Source organism: Anguilla rostrata, chromosome 1 (assembly GCF_018555375.3).
Source record: "Anguilla rostrata isolate EN2019 chromosome 1, ASM1855537v3, whole genome shotgun sequence".
Taxonomy (NCBI): Eukaryota; Metazoa; Chordata; class Actinopteri; order Anguilliformes; family Anguillidae; genus Anguilla; species Anguilla rostrata.
In genome coordinates, this window is record NC_057933.1 from 322,260 (window position 1) to 343,903 (window position 21,644).

Consider the following 21,644-nt stretch of genomic DNA (forward strand, 5'->3'; position numbering starts at 1 on the left):
TCAACAGCTGCTGCTGTCCTCAGCTCAGAGCACCACTGCCCCCTACTGGATACTTCCTTTATTACTTCTATATTCAACCTGCAGTGATGACCTGAAGCAGAAGTCCTGCACAGCCTTCTACTTCCTGCCACAGCCCTCAACTTCCCGTCAGGCAGAACTGGGTCAGCACCACAGCATCAAGGCTGATGGTCAGCTGCACTGTCCTGCATCCTGTATGAGCTGCTAACATTCACCTGCACACTCACTCACACAATGCTAATGTTAACCTACACACTCACTCACAATGCTAATGTTAACCTACACACTCACTCACACACTGCTAATGTTCACCAACACACCTGCTCACACACTGCTAATGTTCACCAACACACCTGCTCACACACTGCTAATGTTCACCTACACACTCACTCACACACTGCTAATGTTCATCTAAATGATAAATGGACTGCATTTATATAGCGCTTTTATCCAAAGCGCTTTACAATTGATGCCTCCCATTCGTTAGGGGTTAAGTGTCTTGCTCAAGGACACTTCGACATGCCCAGGGCGGGGTTTGAACCGACAACCCTCCGACTGCCAGATAATCGCTCTTACCTCCTGAGCTATGTCTACACACTCACTCACACACTGCTAATGTTAACCTACACACTCACTCACACACTGCTAATGTTCATCTACACACTCACTCACACACTGCTAATGTTCATCTACACACTCACTCACACACTGCTAATGTTCATCTACACACTCACTCACACACTGCTAATGTTCACCAACACACCTGCTCACACACTGCTAATGTTCACCAACACACCTGCTCACACACTGCTAATGTTCACCTACACACTCACTCACACACTGCTAATGTTCATCTACACACTCACTCACAAAATGCTAATGTTCATCTACACACTCACTCACACACTACTAATGTTCACCAACCCACCTGCTCACACACTGCTAATGTTCACCAACACACCTGCTCACACACTGCAAATGTTAACCTACACACTGTCAATGTTAACCTACACACTCACTCACACACTGCTAATGTTAACCTACACACCTGCTCACACACTGATGCTGTCAACTGGAGAAGTTACTAATGTTAACCTGACTGGGGGGGATGTGCATTTTCAGCACAAGAGAGATCTGCCTGTCAAACACCTGAGAGGAGGGGCTAAGAGAATCCCCACCCACACAGCACCCCTGGCAGACCCTTATCCCACTTAGTCATTTTGTTTCTGTAGTAACTGTAATGCTGGAGTGTGTGACAGCCACGTTTCTCAGAGAATGGAGATAACACGGCTTAAGACATTATCACTTTAATATTCTAATAGAAATGATATGTATATATACATTAAAATTCAAGTTTACAATTACTCAAAGAACTTTGAGACATGGTGGTATTTTCAAATTTTTTAGCAGACAGCTTTAAGACTGAAAGGCTTGTCCAGTTCATATTTTGGTACCAGTCATGGGTACTTAATAATAATAATAATAATAATAATAATAATAATAATAAACACTTTAAACACTAAAGAGCACATGTACAGCTAAACCACTGAAATTAAATGAACTTTCCAGGAAACTCACCCTGCTCAGTAAAGAAGAGCAGGGATATGTGGGAGAACAGGGCGAGTGCTAGGCTAACGCTAGGCCCTGTCTAATGTTAGGCTAACGGTCACCATGACAATCCTGTACAACACGTACCAGAACATGAACAATGAACAGGGACATCCCAGTCTTTAACCGGAGAAACAGAACCTTACCCCCAGTGCCACTTATATACACAAGTCCTACACATACCTGCTGCATAATTACCATGACAATGGTGAGAATAATCATTAGCTCTTCAGAATGCAACAGATGGAGTTTAGTGTTTAGTGCTGTACATATCACACAAATCAACACAGGGGAGGAATGCTGCCTTAATTGAAGCCCATGCGCTCAGACTCCTCCCTGATTGGGTGGCTTTAGGTCATGTGACTCAGGAGAGCAGGGCTAGCCTATGGTGGAGGCGTTTCTGTGGAGGGTAAGGCCCTGCCTCCCCCGCTCGGAGAGTAACGAATGAAAGGCCAGCGTGGAGTGAGGGGTCCTCATTTGGCAGCTTGCCAGATGATGACCCCCAGGATGGTAACCACGAGCGACAGCACCAGCGCCAGGATGCACATCTTCTTACGGGACTTTTTCTGCAGAGCAGAGAACAGGTGCGTCACACAGGGGGAGGGGTGGAGGGGACAGGGGGTATGGAGGGGTGGAGGGGACAGGGGGTATGGAGGGTGGAGGGGACAGGGGGTATGGAGGGGGGGAGGGGACAAGAGGTACGGGTGGTGCTTCCTAAGTACATATCAAGGTCTACACGAGCACTTCTCCCCACATACCCAAGGACAACTTCCCTGGAGTGTTTGGATGGGTTTTGGGTCATAATCTCCTAACCACTAAAATTATTTTCCTACAGAGAGCCTGCACTTGTAGTGAGAGTCTTTACTGACTGAGCTGCTCTATAGGGCCCAGCCTGCACTTGTAGTGAGAGTCTTTACTGACTGAGCCGCTCTATAGGGCCCAGTCTGCGCTCGTAGTGAGAGTCTTTACTGACTGAGCCGCTCTATAGGGCCCAGTCTGCGCTCGTAGTGAGAGTCTTTACTGACTGAGCCGCTCTATAGGGCCCAGTCTGCGCTCGTAGTGAGAGTCTTTACTGACTGAGCCGCTCTATAGGGCCCAGTCTGCGCTCGTAGTGAGAGTCTTTACTGACTGAGCCACTCTATAGGGCCCAGCCTGCGCTCGTAGTGAGAGTCTTTACTGACTGAGCCGCTCTATAGGGCCCAGCCTGCGCTCGTAGTGAGAGTCTTTACTGACTGAGCCGCTCTATAGGGCCCAGTCTGCGCTCGTAGTGAGAGTCTTTACTGACTGAGCCGCTCTATAGGGCCCAGTCTGCGCTTTTTATAGCTCCTCCACTCTTACCTGATAGTAGGCACCCCTTTGCAACTGCTCAGTCCCCCGCTCAACATGCACCTCTGCGCTCTCCACATTAGCCTCTATGCTATCTGAGACAGAAAAGAGACACCATGTTAGCCTCTATGCTATCTGAGACAGACACCACATTAGCCTCTATGCTATCTGAGACAGAAAAGACACACCATGTTAGCCTCTATGCTATCTGAGACAGAAAAGAGACACCACGTTAGCCTCTATGCTATCTGAGACAGACACCATGTTAGCCTCTATGCTATCTGAGACAGAAAAGACACACCATGTTAGCCTCTATGCTATCTGAGACAGAAAAGAGACACCATGTTAGCCTCTATGCTATCTGAGACAGAAAAGAGACACCATGTTAGCCTCTATGCTATCTGAGACAGAAGAGAGACACCATGTTAGCCTCTATGCTATTTGAGACAGAGAAACTATGTTAGCCTCTATGCTATCTGAGACAGAAGAGACACCATGTTAGCCTCTATGCTATTTGAGACAGAGACACTATGTTAGCCTCTATGCTATCTGAGACAGAAGAGAGACACCATGTTAGCCTCTATGCTATCTGAGACAGAGAAGAGACACCATGTTAGCATCTATGCTATTTGAGATAGACACCATGTTAGCCTCTATGCTATCTGAGACAGACACCATGTTAGCCTCTATGCTATCTGAGACAGAAAAGACACACCATGTTAGCCTCTATGCTATCTGAGACAGAATAGAGACACCATGTTAACCTCTCTACACAGGTGTAGGGAGAGCTGACATCCTTGCCACAGAACACTGATCCGAGGTCAGTGTCTGAGTGTAGCATACAGTCAGGTGAGCAGAGAGCTGTTCCTGATTCAGGAAGAGAAAAGCAAAAAGCGAACAGTCCATGGTGGCTGCAAGGTTCACTCACCTATCATCTCCCCTTGGTCGTGTATCATAACTGCCAGGTCCTTGAAGATCTGGTTGACGTCCATGATGTCTGACTAAGAGCAGAGAGAGAATGAGACACACAGGAACCAGCGTCACAGTACGCTGCTGTCATGGTGAGGTGGCTGTTTACAGGAACTCCAGCAATCCTTAGGACTCCAATGAGCTCCTCTTTCAGAGGGAGGAGCGTGAAACTTCCTTTGGGTGCATTTTGCTTTGCCTTTAGTTAAATATTTGACAGACATCCTTATCAGTGTGGTTATGGGCTGTAACCCGTCCCTATAATACCAGCCCAGATAATACCAGATGTTCTCACCTCCAGCTGCCGGATGTTGGTCTCGCGTTCCTTGATCAGCTCCAGATCCTCCTCAGTGATCGCCACCTCCTGCTCCTGGCTCTGCGTCTGGCCCCAGTCATCACTACAGTAACACAGGGTCCAAAATCACTACAGTAACACAGGGTCCAAAATCACTACAGTAACACAGGGTCCAATATCACTACTGAAACACAGGGTCCAAAATCACTACTGCAACACAGGGCCCAATATCACTACTGAAACACAGGGTCCAATATCACTACTGAAACACAGGGTCCAATATCACTACTGAAACACAGGGTCCAAAATCACTACTGCAACACAGGGCCCAATATCACTACTGAAACACAGGGCCCAATGTCACTACTGAAACACAGGGTCCAATATCACTACTGCAACACAGGGTCCAATATCACTACTGCAACACAGGGTCCAATATCACTACTGAAACACAGGGCCCAATATCACTACTGAAACACAGGGTCCAATATCACTACTGCAACACAGGGCCCAATGTCACTACTGAAACACAGGGTCCAATATCACTACTGCAACACAGGGTCCAATATCACTACTGAAACACAGGGCCCAAGTTTAAGCGAACAAGTGTTTTAACTTACTTGTCAAAGGAAACGAGCTGCTCATCTCGATTCCCATCGTCAGCCTGTAAATGAGAGCTTAAATTGAAAGGCATGCAGCAGACACAGAGTCTACAGCTCCTGCTCAGCGCACCTTCCACACACACTACATTCAGCGTGCTACCTGTCACAGGTGTTTACATTACATTACAGGCATTTAGCAGACGCTCTTATCCAGAGCGACTTACACAACTTTTTTACATAGCATTTTACATTGTATCCATTTATACAGCTGGATATATACTGAAGCAATTTCGATTAAGTACCTTGCTCAAGGGTACAACGGCAGTGTCCTTACCCGGGAATCGAACCTGCGACCTTTCGGTTACAAGCTCAGTTCCTTACCGACTGTGCTACACTCCGTCAAGTTTAACCCTTTAATGGACAAAGTCTGTGCGTTTCTACACAGGTTAAGAAATGTCTTTTGTGATGCTGGGGGGGAAGACGGGGAAACAACAGGGTCCGACAGGGAGGAGATGGGAGGAGACAGGAGGAGATGGGAGGAGACAGGGAGCAGCACTGACTGTGAGACAGAGAGGAGATGGGAGGAGACAGGGAGCAGCACTGACTGTGAGACAGAGAGGAGATGGGAGGAGACAGGAGGAGACAGGAGGAGATGGGAGGAGACAGGGAGCAGCACTGACTGTGAGACAGAGAGGAGATGGGAGGAGACAGGGAGCAGCACTGACTGTGAGACAGAGGAGATGGGAGGAGACAGGGAGCAGCACTGACTGTGAGACAGAGAGGAGATGGGAGGAGACAGGAGGAGCGCTTACGGAAAGACGAGACCCGGCGCGAGCTCTGGCCACAGACTCCTTCTCCTTCTCCGCGGCGCGGCGCTGGACCACCTGGAAGTTGTTGAGCGCTGCAGAGAAATCGTTCATGAGCCGCTCCTTCTGTAGCTTCTGCTGCCTCTGCAGGGAAACCCAGGGGGTTAGCCTTCCACCCACCCAGCACACCTGCACTAAACACACACACACACGCACACGCGCATGCACGCACGCACGCACACACCACGCACACTCACACACACACACGCACACTCACACGCACGCACGCACACACATGCACACTCACACAGGAGCACACACACTTACACACGCACGCACGCACGCACACACCCTCACACGCACGCACGCACACACGCACACTCACACAGGAGCACACACACTCACTTGCTCAGAGGGAGACAGTGGTAAGGGCAGAGACCCCAGGTCCTTTAGATGTTTGTTGGTCTCCTTAGCCAGCTGATTGGTGTAGTGCTGCAGCTGCTGCCTGTGGAGCAGAAACAGCCCTCAGCTGCAACTCCAGCTCAGTCACCATCCCACCAACATTCAAGCACCAAGGCTATCAGGTACCACCACAAGGGGGCAGTGTTGCTCACTGCATCTTAAAGGAAAATTGTACTGAGGAAAAACTCAAAGGAAGTTAAATTAAGAGCCTCTACTTTGGGTTCCACTTTTCCTTTTTTCACTCCGCAGTTCATACAGAAAAAGGTTAAGCTACGGTACAGTTTTAAACCATGAGGCAATCGCGAGTTACAGAATATAGCCCTAAGAACAGGAACTGAGCTAGCATTATTGAGCTACGCGTTCCCTTAGCATATTCACAATTCTTTTTACACCAAAGGGATTTCGAATTGTGGGGAAAATAAGACCTGTGGCTAACGTATGCCGAAGAGAGTTTCACATTTTATTCTACGAGATGAATTATCATAAATCAACCATGAATTTTGAAGCCGTTATGCGCTTTAAAAACTTGCTAACAAATGACTATTTTGAAACTACAACGATGGTTACATTCCAGCAACTGCTTCTCAGGTTTCCATACTTCCATACTTCCATCTGCATGCGACAATCAAGCCTCCGCTTTTATGGGGGTGCTGCTCTTTCTCTGCAGTCAGGGGGTGGGTCTTTATGGGGGTGCTGCTCTTTCTCTGCAGTCAGGGGGTGGGTCTTTATGGGGGTGCTGCTCTTTCTCTGCAGTCGGGGGGTGGGTCTTTATGGGGTGCTGCTCTTTCTCTGCAGTCGGGGGGTGGGTCTTTATGGGGTGCTGCTCTTTCTCTGCAGTCAGGGGTGGGTCTTTATGGGGGTGCTGCTCTTTCCCCGAAGTCAGGGGGTGGTCTTTATGGGGTTTGTTGCTCTTTCCCCGAGTCAGGGGTGAGTCTTATGGGGTGCTGCTCTTTCTCTGCAGTCAGGGGGTGGGTCTTTATGGGGGTGTTGATCTTTCTCTGAAGTCAGGGGGTGGGTCTTTATGGGGGTGCTGCTCTTTCTCTGCAGTCAGGGGGTGGGTCTTTATGGGGGTGCTGCTCTTTCTCTGAAGTCAGGGGTGGGTCTTTATGGGGGTGCTGCTCTTTCTCTGAAGTCAGGGGGTGTGTCTTTATGAGGGTGCTGCTCTTTCTCTGCAGTCAGGGGGTGGGTCTTTATGGGGGTGTTGATCTTTCTCTGCAGTCAGGGGGTGGGTCATTATTGGGGTGCTGCTCTTTCTCTGCAGTCAGGGGGTGGGTCTTTATGGGGGTGCTGCTCTTTCTCTGCAGTCAGGGGTGGGTCTTTATGGGGGTGCTGCTCTTTCTCTGCAATCAGGGGGTGGGTCATTATTGGGGTGCTGCTCTTTCTCTGCAGTCGGGGGTGGGTCTTTATGGGGGTGCTGCTCTTTCTCTGCAGTCAGGGGGTGGGTCTTTATGGGGGTGCTGCTCTTTCCCGAAGTCAGGGGGTGGGTCTTTATGGGGTTTGTTGCTCTTTCCCCGAAGTCAGGGGGTGAGTCTTTATGGGGGTGCTGCTCTTTCTCTGCAGTCAGGGGGTGGGTCTTTATGGGGGTGTTGATCTTTCTCTGAAGTCAGGGGGTGGGTCTTTATGGGGGTGCTGCTCTTTCTCTGCAGTCAGGGGGTGGGTCTTTATGGGGGTGCTGCTCTTTCTCTGAAGTCAGGGGGTGGGTCTTTATGGGGGTGCTGCTCTTTCTCTGAAGTCAGGGGGTGTGTCTTTATGAGGGTGCTGCTCTTTCTCTGCAATCAGGGGGTGGGTCTTTATGGGGGTGTTGATCTTTCTCTGCAGTCAGGGGGTGGGTCATTATTGGGGTGCTGCTCTTTCTCTGCAGTCAGGGGGTGGGTCTTTATGGGGTGCTGCTCTTTCTCTGCAGTCAGGGGGTGGGTCTTTATGGGGGTGTTGATCTTTCTCTGCAATCAGGGGTGGGTCATTATTGGGGTGCTGCTCTTTCTCTGCAATCAGGGGGTGGGTCTTTATGGGGGTGCTGCTCTTTCTCTGCAGTCAGGGGGTGGGTCTTTATGGGGGTGCTGCTCTTTCTCTGCAATCAGGGGGTGGGTCTTTATGGGGGTGTTGATCCTTCTCTGCAGTCAGGGGGTGGGTCATTATTGGGGTGCTGCTCTTTCTCTGCAATCAGGGGGTGGGTCTTCATGGGGGGTTAAGTACGTATCAGCGTATTCACAACAGAATGCAGGGTCTTGTATTAAGCTTTACTCAAGTGGAGGGATCTTGAGAAGTGTGCAACACTGAGTGACATTGGTTGGGGGTAGACAAAGGGGATGTTTTCACTGGAACCACCACCCATTGTGTTGAGTATGCTGCTGGGAAATGGAGTCCTGGAGTCTCCACTCATTGTGTTGTGCGTGCTAATGGGAAATGGTGTCCAGGTTCACTTACAGTCTGTCCTCTAGCTCAGGAGTGTCCGGTTTGGAGCCCAGCTGGTACAGCATGCTTTTAATCTGGCCAGCTGCACAGAGAGACAGAGAGGAAGAGAGAGACAGAGAAAGAGACAGAAAGAAAGAGAAAGACAGAGGGGGAGAGAGGGATAACAGAGTTAAGAGAGAGAACAGCACCAGAGTGCAGTGACACATCTGTGATCTGCATGGCTGGAAACAGAACTTTCAGTTCCAGAAGCCCCCCCCCCCTCAGCCACTTCTGCTTTAGAGTAAACACCTCCCCCGCTTTTACCCTACCGTCCCCCCCCACCCCTGCAGTCACACCCCACTAGGGCTGGGCGACATGAACAAAATCAAATATCACAATATTTTTGACCAAATACCTCAATATCGATATTGTGATGATATAGTGGGGATGACTATTCATACTTTCACAAAATTACACGATGAGATTTTTTATAAATAATCATCAGTAATGCCTATGTAATAACTAAGTGGGTAAAGGGAAATAATAGAACAGCTAGAATAGTAAGGTAGGTTCAGAAAATAACATCACGTCAGTATTGTTGCCAGGAAAAGACAACACTTATGCCATATCATGATATACAAAATCCCAGACGATATGTAGTCTCATATCACAATATCGATATAATATCGATATATTGCCCAGCCCTACACCCAACCCCACCCCCTCACTTTTACCCTACAGTCCCCCCCACCCCGCAGTCACATACAAACACACACGTACGCACGCACACACACAAACACACATGTACGCACGCATGCACACACACACAAACACACACGTACGCACGCACACACACAAACACACATTTACGCACGCACACACACACACACACGTACGCACGCATGCACACAAACACACACACATTTACGCACGCACACACACAAACACACACGTACGCACACGCACACACGTACGCACGCATACACACACACACACGCACACACGGACACACGCACACACGCACACATTTACGCATGCATACACACAAACACACACGTACGCACGCATGCGCACAAACACACACGTACACACGCATACACACACACACACACATTTACGCACGCACACACACACACACACACGTACGCACGCACACACACACACACGCACGCACACACACACGTACGCATGCATACACACATGTACGCACGCACACACACACACACACACGCACGCACACACACTCACACACGTACGCACGCACACACACACACACACGTACGCACGCACACACACAAACACGTACGCATGCATACACACAGGTACGCATGCATACACACAAACACACACGTACGCACGCATGCGCACAAACACACACGTACGCACGCATGCACACAAACACACACGTACGCACGCACACACACACACGTACGCACGCACACACACACACACACGTACGCACGCACACACACACACACACACGCGCGTACGCACGCACACACACACACACGTACACACACGTACGCACAAACACACACGTACGCACGCACACAAACACACACGTACGCACGCACACACACACACACGTACGCATGCACACACACACACGCATACGCACGCACACACACACACGCATACGCACAAACACACACGTACACAAACACACTCGTAGTGGCAATGGGCATCACTTTGTACTCTGTAAGGTCAGAGCAACCCATAATCTAGATTTTACATTCAAAATTCTGGACCAGATGACAACACAATTACGATGTTATTCAGAAGCTCATAAATTAATGTGGTGATGAAAATGAGTTAATACTCTTATTATTATTAATGCAGCTATAAAACAGAAGAAGTAAATAGATCATAAAACCTCCAAGACCACTGACTGATGACGGGGTGTGCCAGGGCGTGGCTGGGTGGGAAAGGGCGTGGCAGGGTATGGGAGGGCGGGCTGGGCGTGGCAGGGTGTGGCAGGGCGTGGCTGTGTGGGGAAGGGCGTGGCAGGGTATGGGAGGGCGGGGCTGGGCGTGGCAGGGTGTGCCAGGGCGTGCTGGGTGGGAAAGGGCGTGGCAGGGTATGGGAGGGCGGGGCTGGCGTGGCAGGGTGTGCCAGGGCATGGCTGGGGGAAAGGGCGTGGCTGGGTATGGGAGGGAGGGGCTGGGCGTGGCAGGGTGTGCCAGGGCGTGGCTGGGTGGGAAAGGGCGTGGCAGGGTATGGGAGGGCGGGGCTGGGCGTGGCAGGGTGTGCCAGGGCGTGGCTGGTGGGAAAGGGCGTGGCTGGGTGTGGCTGGGTGTGGCAGGGCGGGGCTGGGATTTCTCCCCCCCCTCATACTCACTGTTCTGGGTGATTTTCTGGATGTTGGAGCTGCATGTCTGGATGAGGCTGCTGAAGTCGCGCGGCAGCGAGCGGTAGCTGTCTGGCTTCCCGTACGACATGGCTGCTGTGAGGACAGGGCGTGGTTCACAGGGGGGCGGGGCCCAGAGAGGGGCGGGGCTCACAGGAGGGCGGGGCTGGACAACACTGCCCTGTTGGAGGAGAGATGCATTAACACACATTTAGAAAACTCCACATTAAGAAAAAAAAATTATATATACATATATATATTCATATACAGTATATGTATATATATCATTTTTTTCCGTATACATATATATTATATATATATATATATATATATATATATATATATATCCAGCGTTCTGCCATACTTTTGTAGCAAAGCCTCCCGAAAACTCTTCATTCAGTTGAGCACCTGTGTGATCACACTTGCTCAATACAAGGCTTTCTATTGCGAGGTGTAATGGGGTTTTCGACATATTTTTACTCCTTAGGCGTATGATTTCAACTTTTTACTGCAGTCAAATGAAAAGTAAATGAATGAAAAATGTCAAGATATGGCAGTCTAATCGTAACTTAAGTGTATCACAAAACAAAAATAAACAAAACAAACACAGAGAATCACATCGCATCGCGATTAAAGGGATAATATCCTATCGTGAGGGCCCTGGTGATTCCCAACCCTAACAACGAGCCAGTCACAGAGCAAGCAGCGTCTTCCTGGACGCAAACATTACCTCGAACTAATGGTACCGGTCTGTTCTCTTCGCTATGATTCTTGTAAACTACATGACAATCCCGCATAATATCAAGCTCTTCAATGCAATAGCATTTCGACTGTGCAACAGTCTGAGACTGAGATATTCAGAGCTTCCCACTCTATGGGCAGTTTGAATGAGCGCGAGCTGCGGTAACCAAAGGAAACCACTGCAATATCAGCATTTTCACGCATTTTAATCTCTTTCTGTGCGTTCTTATTCTTAACAGCATGTTTACAGCACACAGACGTGTGGGTAAGAGGGTGTGTTCATTTGCTAGCGCAGTGCTAGTGTCGGTTGTACCAGGCCCCAATATTGCAGGAAATGCCTCTCCGCTGTAGCGCTGGCGCGCATCCAAAATATAGTGGATCACTATTTGGCAGCGAAAGCACTACACCATAGATATTAGGACGATATTAGGACCTGCGTCTATCAGCTGTATTCGCGTTTTAAATAAAAATGTAATTCTCGTTGCCGACACAATAAAAAATATGGACTGAGGTCTATTTAAAAATGTAATGGAAGCCATGGTTTTCATAATGAAAGACTGACCCATTTGCACCAGGTCAAGACATCACCACTGAATATACTGAAGAAGCAAGGTGACGTAGCAAACATTAGCTCGCGAGCGTAACTGCACACAAGCAAGGGCCAGTAAACAAACAAAATAAACAAGAATAACCAACTAACGATACCTGAGCCAATGCTTGCCATACACGGTAAACACCTATAAATCAAGAGTCGGTTAGACAGAAGAGCATAGGCAACACCTTGTGTCCGTAAATACCTTGTCCCACTATTGGTACCTATTTGGCTTATGTTAGCAACCATACAGACCCCATCATCAACAAGCTAATGTTAGCCTTTCAATGTGTATTCCGTTATTTTAGTCTAGTCTTTGCTAAAACGAAACCTCGCTTACAGCAATCACTCTAACAACATTATACATGCTGCTGTCAGTTTAACAGTTATGTTGTTGGACACAATGTTACGCGGCGTTAGCTGCGGACAGACCTAACTATAACATTACTCCAGACAGTTCATATTGGTCAGCTAGACTACTCTACCTTTTAGCGTAGCTACACAGTGCTATTTGGACGGCTGGTGAAGCAGGTAACATGTAAAAACTCATCGCCACATAAATGAAGAGCATTAGTTTTTCAGATGTGCAATAAATAAAACCTTACTTGTCTAAGAAGCTAGGTTCTGGGCCTCCGTACAAATGCTTCCGTTTCTCCAAATCGCCAGATGTTTCGTCACAGGCCAGGCCCCAAGACTGGCGGAAACGTCAAGAGAGTCTTTAAAAAGTGACGTATTTGAGGGCGTGGGGTTGCGCATTCACAGCTGCCGCGTTGTTCTTTAAAGACGTCCGCACGGATCATCCCAGGAGATGTTAGGAGACCCTCAGACGTTCCACGCAGGATACGTATCTGTGAATATGCGCAGAATTTGCGCAGCATGACGCCCTCAAACTGAAGAAATATAACATGGCCTCCCGTACAACAATTTTAAATAGAATGTCAGATGATACCCATGTTGGTGGTCATTTCTTTATGTATTACTACCAGTTTCACTCTTTTCAAGGCAACCACAAAAGTACTTAATTGCCAAGATAAGTACCACATGAATATTTGCAGTACAATAATATTTAGACAGCAGCACATAATGCAAATGTATACTAACCTTCAAAACAATTACAACTAGGAAACATTGCATAACAGATTGAAATGACATAAGGGCTGGAAAACATAAAGCTAGACAGTGTACAGCTTTTCATTTTGAAATGGTCCCCATGTCTGACTGGAAGAAAACTCTGGAAGCTAAATGCTCCCAGTCATAGCTATGAACCAATCCCATCAACTTTATGATTGTCAGACACACTATGTCAAGTTAGATTTCTGTGGCTCACCCTTTAAAATACAGGATAACATCTATTCAAGCATGTCAAAACAACACGTGTACAATGCAATTAACTAGTACGGTGCATGTTACTAGTGCATTTTTTAAACTTCGTTTTACTGGTGGAAACCATAGATATACCACCATTTATTTTGCATTCATATTTGTCTAAGCACAAGACAGCCCAATTCTATGCATATGAAGGAGAGTGATGACACCGGTCGGAAGGGAACCATTTATACACACATTAACTTTGTCAAATCCACCCAACACAGGGCAAGGATACCCCTGAGCTGGACTGTACCATTCCCATACGCTCCGCCCCTGAGCCGGACTGTACCATTCCCATACGCTCCGCCCCTGAGCCGGACTGTACCATTCCCATATGCTCCGCCCCTGAGGTAGACTGTACCATTCCCATACGCTCCGCCCCTGAGCCGGACTGTACCATTCCCATACGCTCTGCCCCTGAGCCGGACTGCACCATTCCCACATGCACTGCAGTGTACCGCTCTAATTACTGGTTACGTTTCTGGTTCAGGTGTCATTTTTACATATCAGATACAAGGCTAAGCATGCATTAATTTGTGCTTATTCACATAGGATCTGCGCTGGACATTTTTACACGTTATTAGCCTGCTGACTAAAGCGCAGTAAGCCAAGTAGTTAGCTAAAGCAAGTAAACATTTCAATAGCTACTTGCTTAACTATCAAGCTACCCAGCTAGCCCGCGACTCCAGGATTTAACTACGACATTTCCGTAATGTGAATTGAACCAAATTTAACATGGCAAGCCAGCTACAGAACCTTGCTAGCTACCTTCATAGCTGAGAAAGCTAAGAAGCTATTAAGTTAAGTAACCAACCTACCAGTAACTTGTATTTATGCATGTGCAAAACAATGTGCCAAAGAACACAATCATGTGTTAGACTTATATCCAATAAAGGGGTATATCCATATGACACCTGAACCGGAAAAAGACTGACACAGGTTTTTTAGGTCCACCTTTTTTGTAATTACACCGTCCCATGGCTCCTGCTGTCCGTCTCCATGGAGACGGTGACACACTCACGTGACCTGCTTCAGCCAATGATAAAAGGCTGTTCAGGAAAGCCCCTCCAGCACACAGAGTAAAAGGACATTTCCACCCCTACAGTGCTGCTCGGTCATGAGCTGCACATTTATACTCGGTGCAGTTCTACAGTCAGCTGTTTGCATTAAGCAACAGCACCCTCCGTACACAGCAGGGAACCACAGGCTTCAATCAGCTCACGGGGTGTAAACACATTTCTACCCAAACATTTAACGTTCCTCTCCGTTACCAGGGAGTTTTCCCTTGCCACGGTTACCTTAGGCCTGCTCCTGTGGGGGTTTAGGCCAGGGCGGTCTGTGAAGGGTACTGTGACAATTGTTTGTGAAATGCACTACATAAATAACTTTTGATGTGATTCATATTAAAAACTCAAGACCATCAAAAGAGAAATATTCTTTATTTTTTTTTTTGCAAAATAACACAAGATGGCAAAATTGTTCTGAAAGGTCTACAGGTAACTAATCTGTACATTTATTTCACTGATATTCTCCGGTGATTCCGAAGAGATGAAATTTTATGGTGAAAAATGCACTCGGGGGGACATGTACTCTAGTCAATGTTCGGCACACATTCAACACAAACACTACTTAAATTGCACCTTGGGTAACCAAAACAAATGTGTGTGCAATAATGGCAATGCCGTAGTTTAGACTGCTGTGAGTATCTACAGCAGAAAAGCACTCCGCACTGCACTCTGCCTCAGGAGAGAGTCGGCCTGGAATGCGCTAATGTTTACTGGACATAAAGAACAAGCTGAATCAGACTGCCACCTTTCTGTGAACGTCCTCCAATCCCACAAGATCCACACTGCGTGTACAGAGATGCACAGCCCAGACCTGCTGAAATTAAACACAGACAAGCTGCTAAAGGATCTGTTGCAGGAAGGTTCTGTTGTTCAGATTCCCCAGTCCACACTGAGGTCCTCCCTTACTCCTTGTGTATACAGGGCAGTTTCTTTGTGTATACCAGTGTCCCCAGACCAGTCCGTGGTTCACAGCTGCTGCTTACTCATAAGCCCCTACAAAGAAAGGGTGGGGGGGCAAGGACGAAACGGGCAGCGAAAGATGCAAGAGAAAAGAATCCTGCAGATTCTGAGGGAAGCAGAGGAACGTCATCCAGGAGAGTTCAGAATGCCAGCCCAGCCTGGCTCAAAATGACCTTTAACCTTCCATAGGGCCTATAGATAAGACTGAGTGGACCGTTCAGACGCGAGTCATGTCATGTGACGTGCGAGCAGAGGTGGGCTAAAGGGAGATGGGGAGGTGGGCGGAGTCCCGGGGCGGCCAATGGCATTCCATCAGGGCATCATACAGCTCCTCGCTCTCCTCCATGAACTGCCTGTTGGCCTCAGTCACGTCCAGCTGCTCCCCGGGATCTGTGCAGGCATACAGGACACACAGCGCTCAGCTGCGCAGAAATACAGGACACACAGCACTCAGCTGCGCAGAGATACAGGACACACAGCAGCGCAGAGATACAGGACACACAGCTGCGCAGATATACAAGACACACAGCGCTCAGCTGAGCAAAGATACAGGACACACAGCTGCACAGAGATACAGGACACAGCGCTTAGCTGCGCAGAGACACAGGACACACAGCAGCGCAGATATACAGGACACACAGCTGCGCAGAGATACAGGACACACAGCGCTCAGCTGCGCAGAGATACAGGACACACAGCACTCAGCTGTGCAGAGATACAGGACACACAGCTGCACAAAGACACAGGACACACAGCTGTGCACAGATACAGGACACACTGCTGTGCAGAGATACCGGACACACAGCGCTCAGCTGCGCAAAGACACAGGACACACAGCTGCTCAGAGATACAAGACACACAGCGCTCAGCTGTGCAGAGATACAAGACACATCGCGCTCAGCTGCACAGAGATACAGGACACACAGCACTCAGCTGCTCAGAGATACAAGACACATAGCGCTCAGCTGCGCAGAGATACAAGACACACAGCGCTCAGCTGCCCAGAGATACAGTACACACAGCACACAGCTGTGCAGAGATACAGGACACACAGCTGCGCAAAGACACAGGACACACAGCTGTGCAGAGATACAGGACACACAGCTGTGCGGACATACAGGACACACAGCTGCGCAGATATACAGGACACACAGCTGTGCGGACATACAGGACACACAGCTGCGCAGATATACAGGACACACAGCACACAGCTGCTCAGAGATACAAGACACATAGCGCTCAGCTGCGCAGAGATACAGGACACACAGCGCTCAGCTGAGCAGAGATACAGGACACACAGCACTCAGCTTAGCTTCCTCACAGGACAAAAAAGATTTTTTGAAAAAGAAAAAATAGCCAATAAACTCACCCTCTAGTCCGTCATCTTCAACGTCTTCATATGCCTAAAATGAAAGGACATGTCAGCAATTTACAATCTAAAGTTTCAGTAAAACGTCATATTAACATATTTAAAATCTTAGTTAAGCATGAGGTGGGTGTTTATCTGAAGAGCAGACATATTGTTCCTTACTGTAATAGCACTGAGTGTGTGTGTGAGAGTGTGAGTGTGTGAGTGTGTGTGAGTGAGTGTGTGTGTGAGTGTCTGAATGTGTGTGTGTGTGAGTGTGTGTGAGAGTGTGTGAGTGTGTAAGTGTGTGTGTGAGTGAGTGTGTGTGAGAGTGTGTGAGTGTGTGTATGTGTAAGTGTGTGTGTGAGTGTGTGTGAGAGTGTGTGAGTGTGTGTGTGAGTATGGGCAGTACCTGTGTGCTGTAGTCGTACTGGTTGTAGTAGCTGGCGGTGCTGTGCTCATAGCCCCAGTTGTTGTAGTAGTTGGGGTACTGCTGGTAGTACTGGCCGTGACTGTAGGGGTACGGCTGAGCACAGCGCCCATCTGGGGGACCCCCTCTGTTCCTGACAGGAACCACAGACACAAGAGCAGCCCACGTTACCGCAATGCAACAATAACAGTGTGCCTGATAGGTCAGCACACACAGAAACTAACCAATCAAGTCCTGAGAAGGCTGATGACATCATAATTGGAATACTGCTGGCAGGAAATCAATAGCAGACAACAACACAAGCCACAACACACAAGTCACAGCTAGCACACTCTACAGTCAGTCTGTGTGAGGAGGAGACGCGGAGGAGGCTCTGTGTGAGGTGGTGGTGCAGGTGGAGGGCACTGTGAGAGAGGTGGAGGTGCATGGAGGACACTGTGTGAGGTGGAGGTGCAGGACGCTCTGTGTGAGGTGGAGGTGCAGGTGGAGGACACTGTGTGAGGTGGAGGTGCAGGACACTCTGTGTGAGGTGGAGTTGCAGGGGGAGGACACTGTGTGTGAGGTGGAGGATGCCGTGTGTGAGGTGGAGGTGCAGGACTCGGTGTGTACGGTGGAGGACACTGTGTGTGAGGTGGAGGTGCAGGTGGAGGACACTGTGTGTGAGGTGGAGGTGCAGGAGGCTGTGTGTGAGGTGCAGGTCGAGGTGTAGGTGGAGGACGTTGTGTGTGAGGTGCAGGTGGAGGTGCAGGTGGAGGACGCTGTGTGTGAGGTGGAGGTGCATGTGGAGGACGCTGTGTGTGAGGTGCAGGTGGTGCAGGTGGAGGATGCAGTGTGTGAGGTGCAGGTGCAGATGGAGGACGCTGTGTGTGAGGTGCAGGTGGAGGTGCAGGTGGAGGACGCTGTGTGTGAGGTGCAGGTGGTGCAGGTGGAGGACGCAGTGTGTGAGGTGCAGGTGGAGGACACTGAGATGCAGGTGGAGGCACAGGTGGAGGACGCTGTGTGTGAGGTGCAGGTGCAGGTGGAGGACATTGTGTGTGAGGTGCAGGTGGAGGACGCTGTGTGTGAGGTGCAGGTCGAGGTGCAGGTGGAGGACGCTGTGTGTGAGGTGCAGGTGGAGGACGCTGTGTGTGAGGTGCAGGTGGAGGTGCAGGACGCTGTGTGTGAAGTGCAGGTGGAGGTGCAGGTAGAGGACGCTGTGTGTGAGGTGCAGGTGGAGGTGCAGGTGGAGGACGCTGTGTTTGAGGTGAAGGTGGAGGTGCAGGTGGAGGATGTTGTGCGTACCTGCCGTCCCCCTGCCTCCCATACGTGGCGCGATTCAACTTGAACCTTTTGGGCTGCAGAGAAAGTGAGGCATCATGAGGAAGAGACGAGAGGAGCACCTGCCTGATAACAACCCTTAACACACCTGCCAGGCCCATACCTATCCCGCCCATACCTATCCCGCCCACGCCTGTCCCGCCCACACAGACCACACACGCTCTGAGATGGTGCGGAAAGCTGTGCTTAATGAACAGGCGTATGATGCCCTGGAGTAATTTATCACATCAATATTAGGAATCGTAAGGAATACTGTTTGACCAATCAGCATCCAGGACCAGAGCTCCAGAAATTGATGTATGTAGCAGCGCTGTCAGGAATCCCCTGCAGAATGCGAGGACATTGGGACAGTCAGGGTGAAGGGTTAAGGGTTAAGGTTAAAGCAGGGGGAGTTGGGTACCGGTGTGGCTCCAGGAAGGGGTTTCCCGTTGATCTTACGGAGACACCTTTCTGCCGTCGCTTCGTCCGCCAGCTCCACAAAGCAGTACCCCGCAGCGCCCCTAAAACCCGAAAAAACACAGCCTTACACAGGACCGAGAATGCAGCCTTCCACAGGTCCGAGAACACAGCCTTACATGGGACCGAGAACACAGCCTTACACACACACACCTCACACACAGCTGTCTCACCATGTCATCTTATTGCGAATAATCCTCACCCCCACCACCAGCTCCCCCATGGTGGCGAAGGCGCGGGAGATGAACTTCTCATCCATGTAGGGCTCCAGCTGGAGGGACATGGGAACCAGGGAACAGGAAGTTACACATCAAATCACAGAGCAGCATTAAACCCTGTGGTGTGGATCTGTGTGAGGACAGGAGCCTGAGCATGAACTGCACATTACAGAACTCAACCCAGCCCATAAGCATACATTACACACAACTCAACCCAGCCCATAAGCATACATTACACACAACTCAACCCAGCCCATAAGCATACATTACACACAACTCAACCCAGCCCATAAGTATACATTACACACAACTCAACCCAGCCCATAAGCACACATTACACACAACTCAACCCAGCCCATAAGCACACATTACACACAACTAAACCCAGCCCATAAGCATACATTACACACAACTCAACCCAGCCCATAAGCATACATTACACACAACTCAACCCAGCCCATAAGCATACATTACACACAACTCAACCCAGCCCATAAGCATACATTACACACAACTCAACCCAGCCCATAAGCATACATTACACACAACTCAACCCAGCCCATAAGCACACATTACACACAACTAAACCCAGCCCATAAGCACACATTACACACAACTCAACCCAGCCCATAAGCACACATTACACACAACTCAACCCAGCCCATAAGCATACATTACACACAACTCAAACCCAGCCCATAAGCATACATCTACACAACTCAACCCAGCCCATAAGCATACATTACACACAACTCAACCCAGCCCATAAGTACACATTACACACAACTAAACCCAGCCCATAAGCACACATTACACACAACTAAACCCAGCCCATAAGCATACATTACACACAACTCAACCCAGCCCATAAGCATACATTACACACAACTCAACCCAGCCCATAAGTACACATTACACACAACTAAACCCAGCCCATAAGCACACGTTACACACAACTCAATCAGCCCATAAGCGCACATTACACACAACTCAAACCAACCAGAATCAAGCTAGACTCCTATTCATTTCGACTGGGCTATGTGACAGTGCTTCAGATACCCCGCTGAACGGTTCTGAACCCTAATGGAAATGATTTCGTTCAGTATCAAGTTCGTACCAGTATCAAGTTGGCTGGTTAGATACCAACACGTCACCCTACCGAGTCAGCTTTGCTTAATTAATTGCGAGATTAGCGCACCTGTCGCCGGTGATAACTGGAAACTGCTTAAACGATAATTAAATACCATGTGTATGGTCAAAGTAACGCCGGCTAGCTTGCATGTTTAACTGACAATCCGATATAGACTAGCTAGCTAGTCACAGTTTTGTTCATTAACCAACTGACGCTACATATTTTATCCCTAAGGCTAAGTTACCGCGCTACCTCGCATAGCTAACAACGTATTAGTTTATGCAGGCAATTGAGTGTTTCGTTTTCCTGTTCGTAGCTCTAACTAGCTGTCCTTGCATGCTAGCTAGCACAAGCAACCTGGCTCGGCCTTTCGAAATTCAAGGGAAGAAGACTCACATTGCCCATCCATAGACAACTCATTTTGTTCGTATACTTTCACCAGTTCTTCAGCTTGAATAAAAATTGTGTCGAACTTCGGTCATGAGCTATTTCGATACCAATAACTAGCTGACTAACAAGATAAATCTACTGAACAGCATCAGTGCGATGCGTCCTGCACTCTAACCCGGGTCACTCCATGATGCATTTGAAACAGCGACGCCACGTGGCCGGGAGGGGAACTCAGACTTTGTCCCTGGCAGTCATCATCGTCTGCTAGAGCAGTAGAGAGAGAAAAATACCACCAGACTGTGAACCTATACGGTCTATGCTGTGAACTCAAACTCTACTTACAAACTGCATATCCCTTGAAAATGATTCTGTAATTATATATATTTTACATGTGGTTTTATAAAAGTGGCACTGAAAATGTGATGTGTAGGTTTACAACTGTGAATACTGTGCACATATAATGCTGGGTTTGGACCCTACACTACACACAGCTAGATTTGATCTGACAACCAGGGCAGTACTACAGTGCAGTACAATGTCTGTACAGAGGGTCTAGAAATAAAGTGATGCCCTTTTTATATTTTTATTACTTTATCAGATGCCCTTATCCAGAGCAATTACATGGTTTACATACTATCCAATTGTACACCTTGACATTTACTTAAGTAGTGCAGGTACTACCATTTTATCTTTACTTAGCAGGCATTACAATTTTAACCTGCAACTTCTGAGTTGTAGCTAAAATCCCTTCTGCCATTCCAAATGGCCTAAACTAGCCTCCTTCCTTCCTTCCTTCCTTCATAA

The 21,644-nt window shown here is 48.6% G+C and overlaps 2 protein-coding genes across 7 annotated transcripts; both read right to left on the reverse strand.

The window, feature by feature from the left end:
• Positions 1–1,309: 1,309 nt before the first annotated feature.
• Positions 1,310–12,917, reverse strand: LOC135252496 (syntaxin-12-like). 3 transcript variants are annotated; one of them, XM_064330669.1, is made up of 10 exons: positions 12,760–12,917; positions 10,813–11,002; positions 8,508–8,577; positions 6,027–6,126; positions 5,628–5,765; positions 4,834–4,877; positions 4,214–4,316; positions 3,881–3,953; positions 2,965–3,047; positions 1,310–2,192 (listed from the first exon to the last, which is right to left on the reverse strand). In XM_064330669.1, exons 2-10 carry the CDS (start codon positions 10,910–10,912, stop codon positions 2,100–2,102), a joined length of 804 nt encoding a protein of 267 aa, XP_064186739.1. In that variant the 5' UTR covers positions 10,913–11,002; positions 12,760–12,917; the 3' UTR covers positions 1,310–2,099. The 3 variants fall into 3 exon arrangements, with proteins under 3 accessions (XP_064186739.1, XP_064186831.1, XP_064186916.1); XM_064330761.1 differs by lacking the exon at positions 12,760–12,917 and adding an exon at positions 12,640–12,658; XM_064330846.1 differs by lacking the exons at positions 1,310–2,192; positions 2,965–3,047 and adding an exon at positions 3,629–3,687.
• Positions 12,918–14,944: 2,027 nt separating this feature from the next.
• Positions 14,945–21,049, reverse strand: LOC135252629 (tRNA selenocysteine 1-associated protein 1-like). 4 transcript variants are annotated; one of them, XM_064331061.1, is made up of 7 exons: positions 20,847–21,049; positions 19,274–19,371; positions 19,045–19,144; positions 18,609–18,661; positions 17,310–17,454; positions 16,919–16,952; positions 14,945–15,939 (listed from the first exon to the last, which is right to left on the reverse strand). In XM_064331061.1, exons 1-7 carry the CDS (start codon positions 20,868–20,870, stop codon positions 15,809–15,811), a joined length of 585 nt encoding a protein of 194 aa, XP_064187131.1. In that variant the 5' UTR covers positions 20,871–21,049; the 3' UTR covers positions 14,945–15,808. The 4 variants fall into 4 exon arrangements, with proteins under 4 accessions (XP_064187131.1, XP_064187043.1, XP_064187310.1 ...); XM_064330973.1 differs by having other exon boundaries at positions 17,310–17,460; positions 20,847–21,047; XM_064331240.1 differs by lacking the exon at positions 20,847–21,049 and adding an exon at positions 20,436–20,458 and having other exon boundaries at positions 17,310–17,460.
• Between the last annotated feature and the right edge of the window lie 595 nt (positions 21,050–21,644).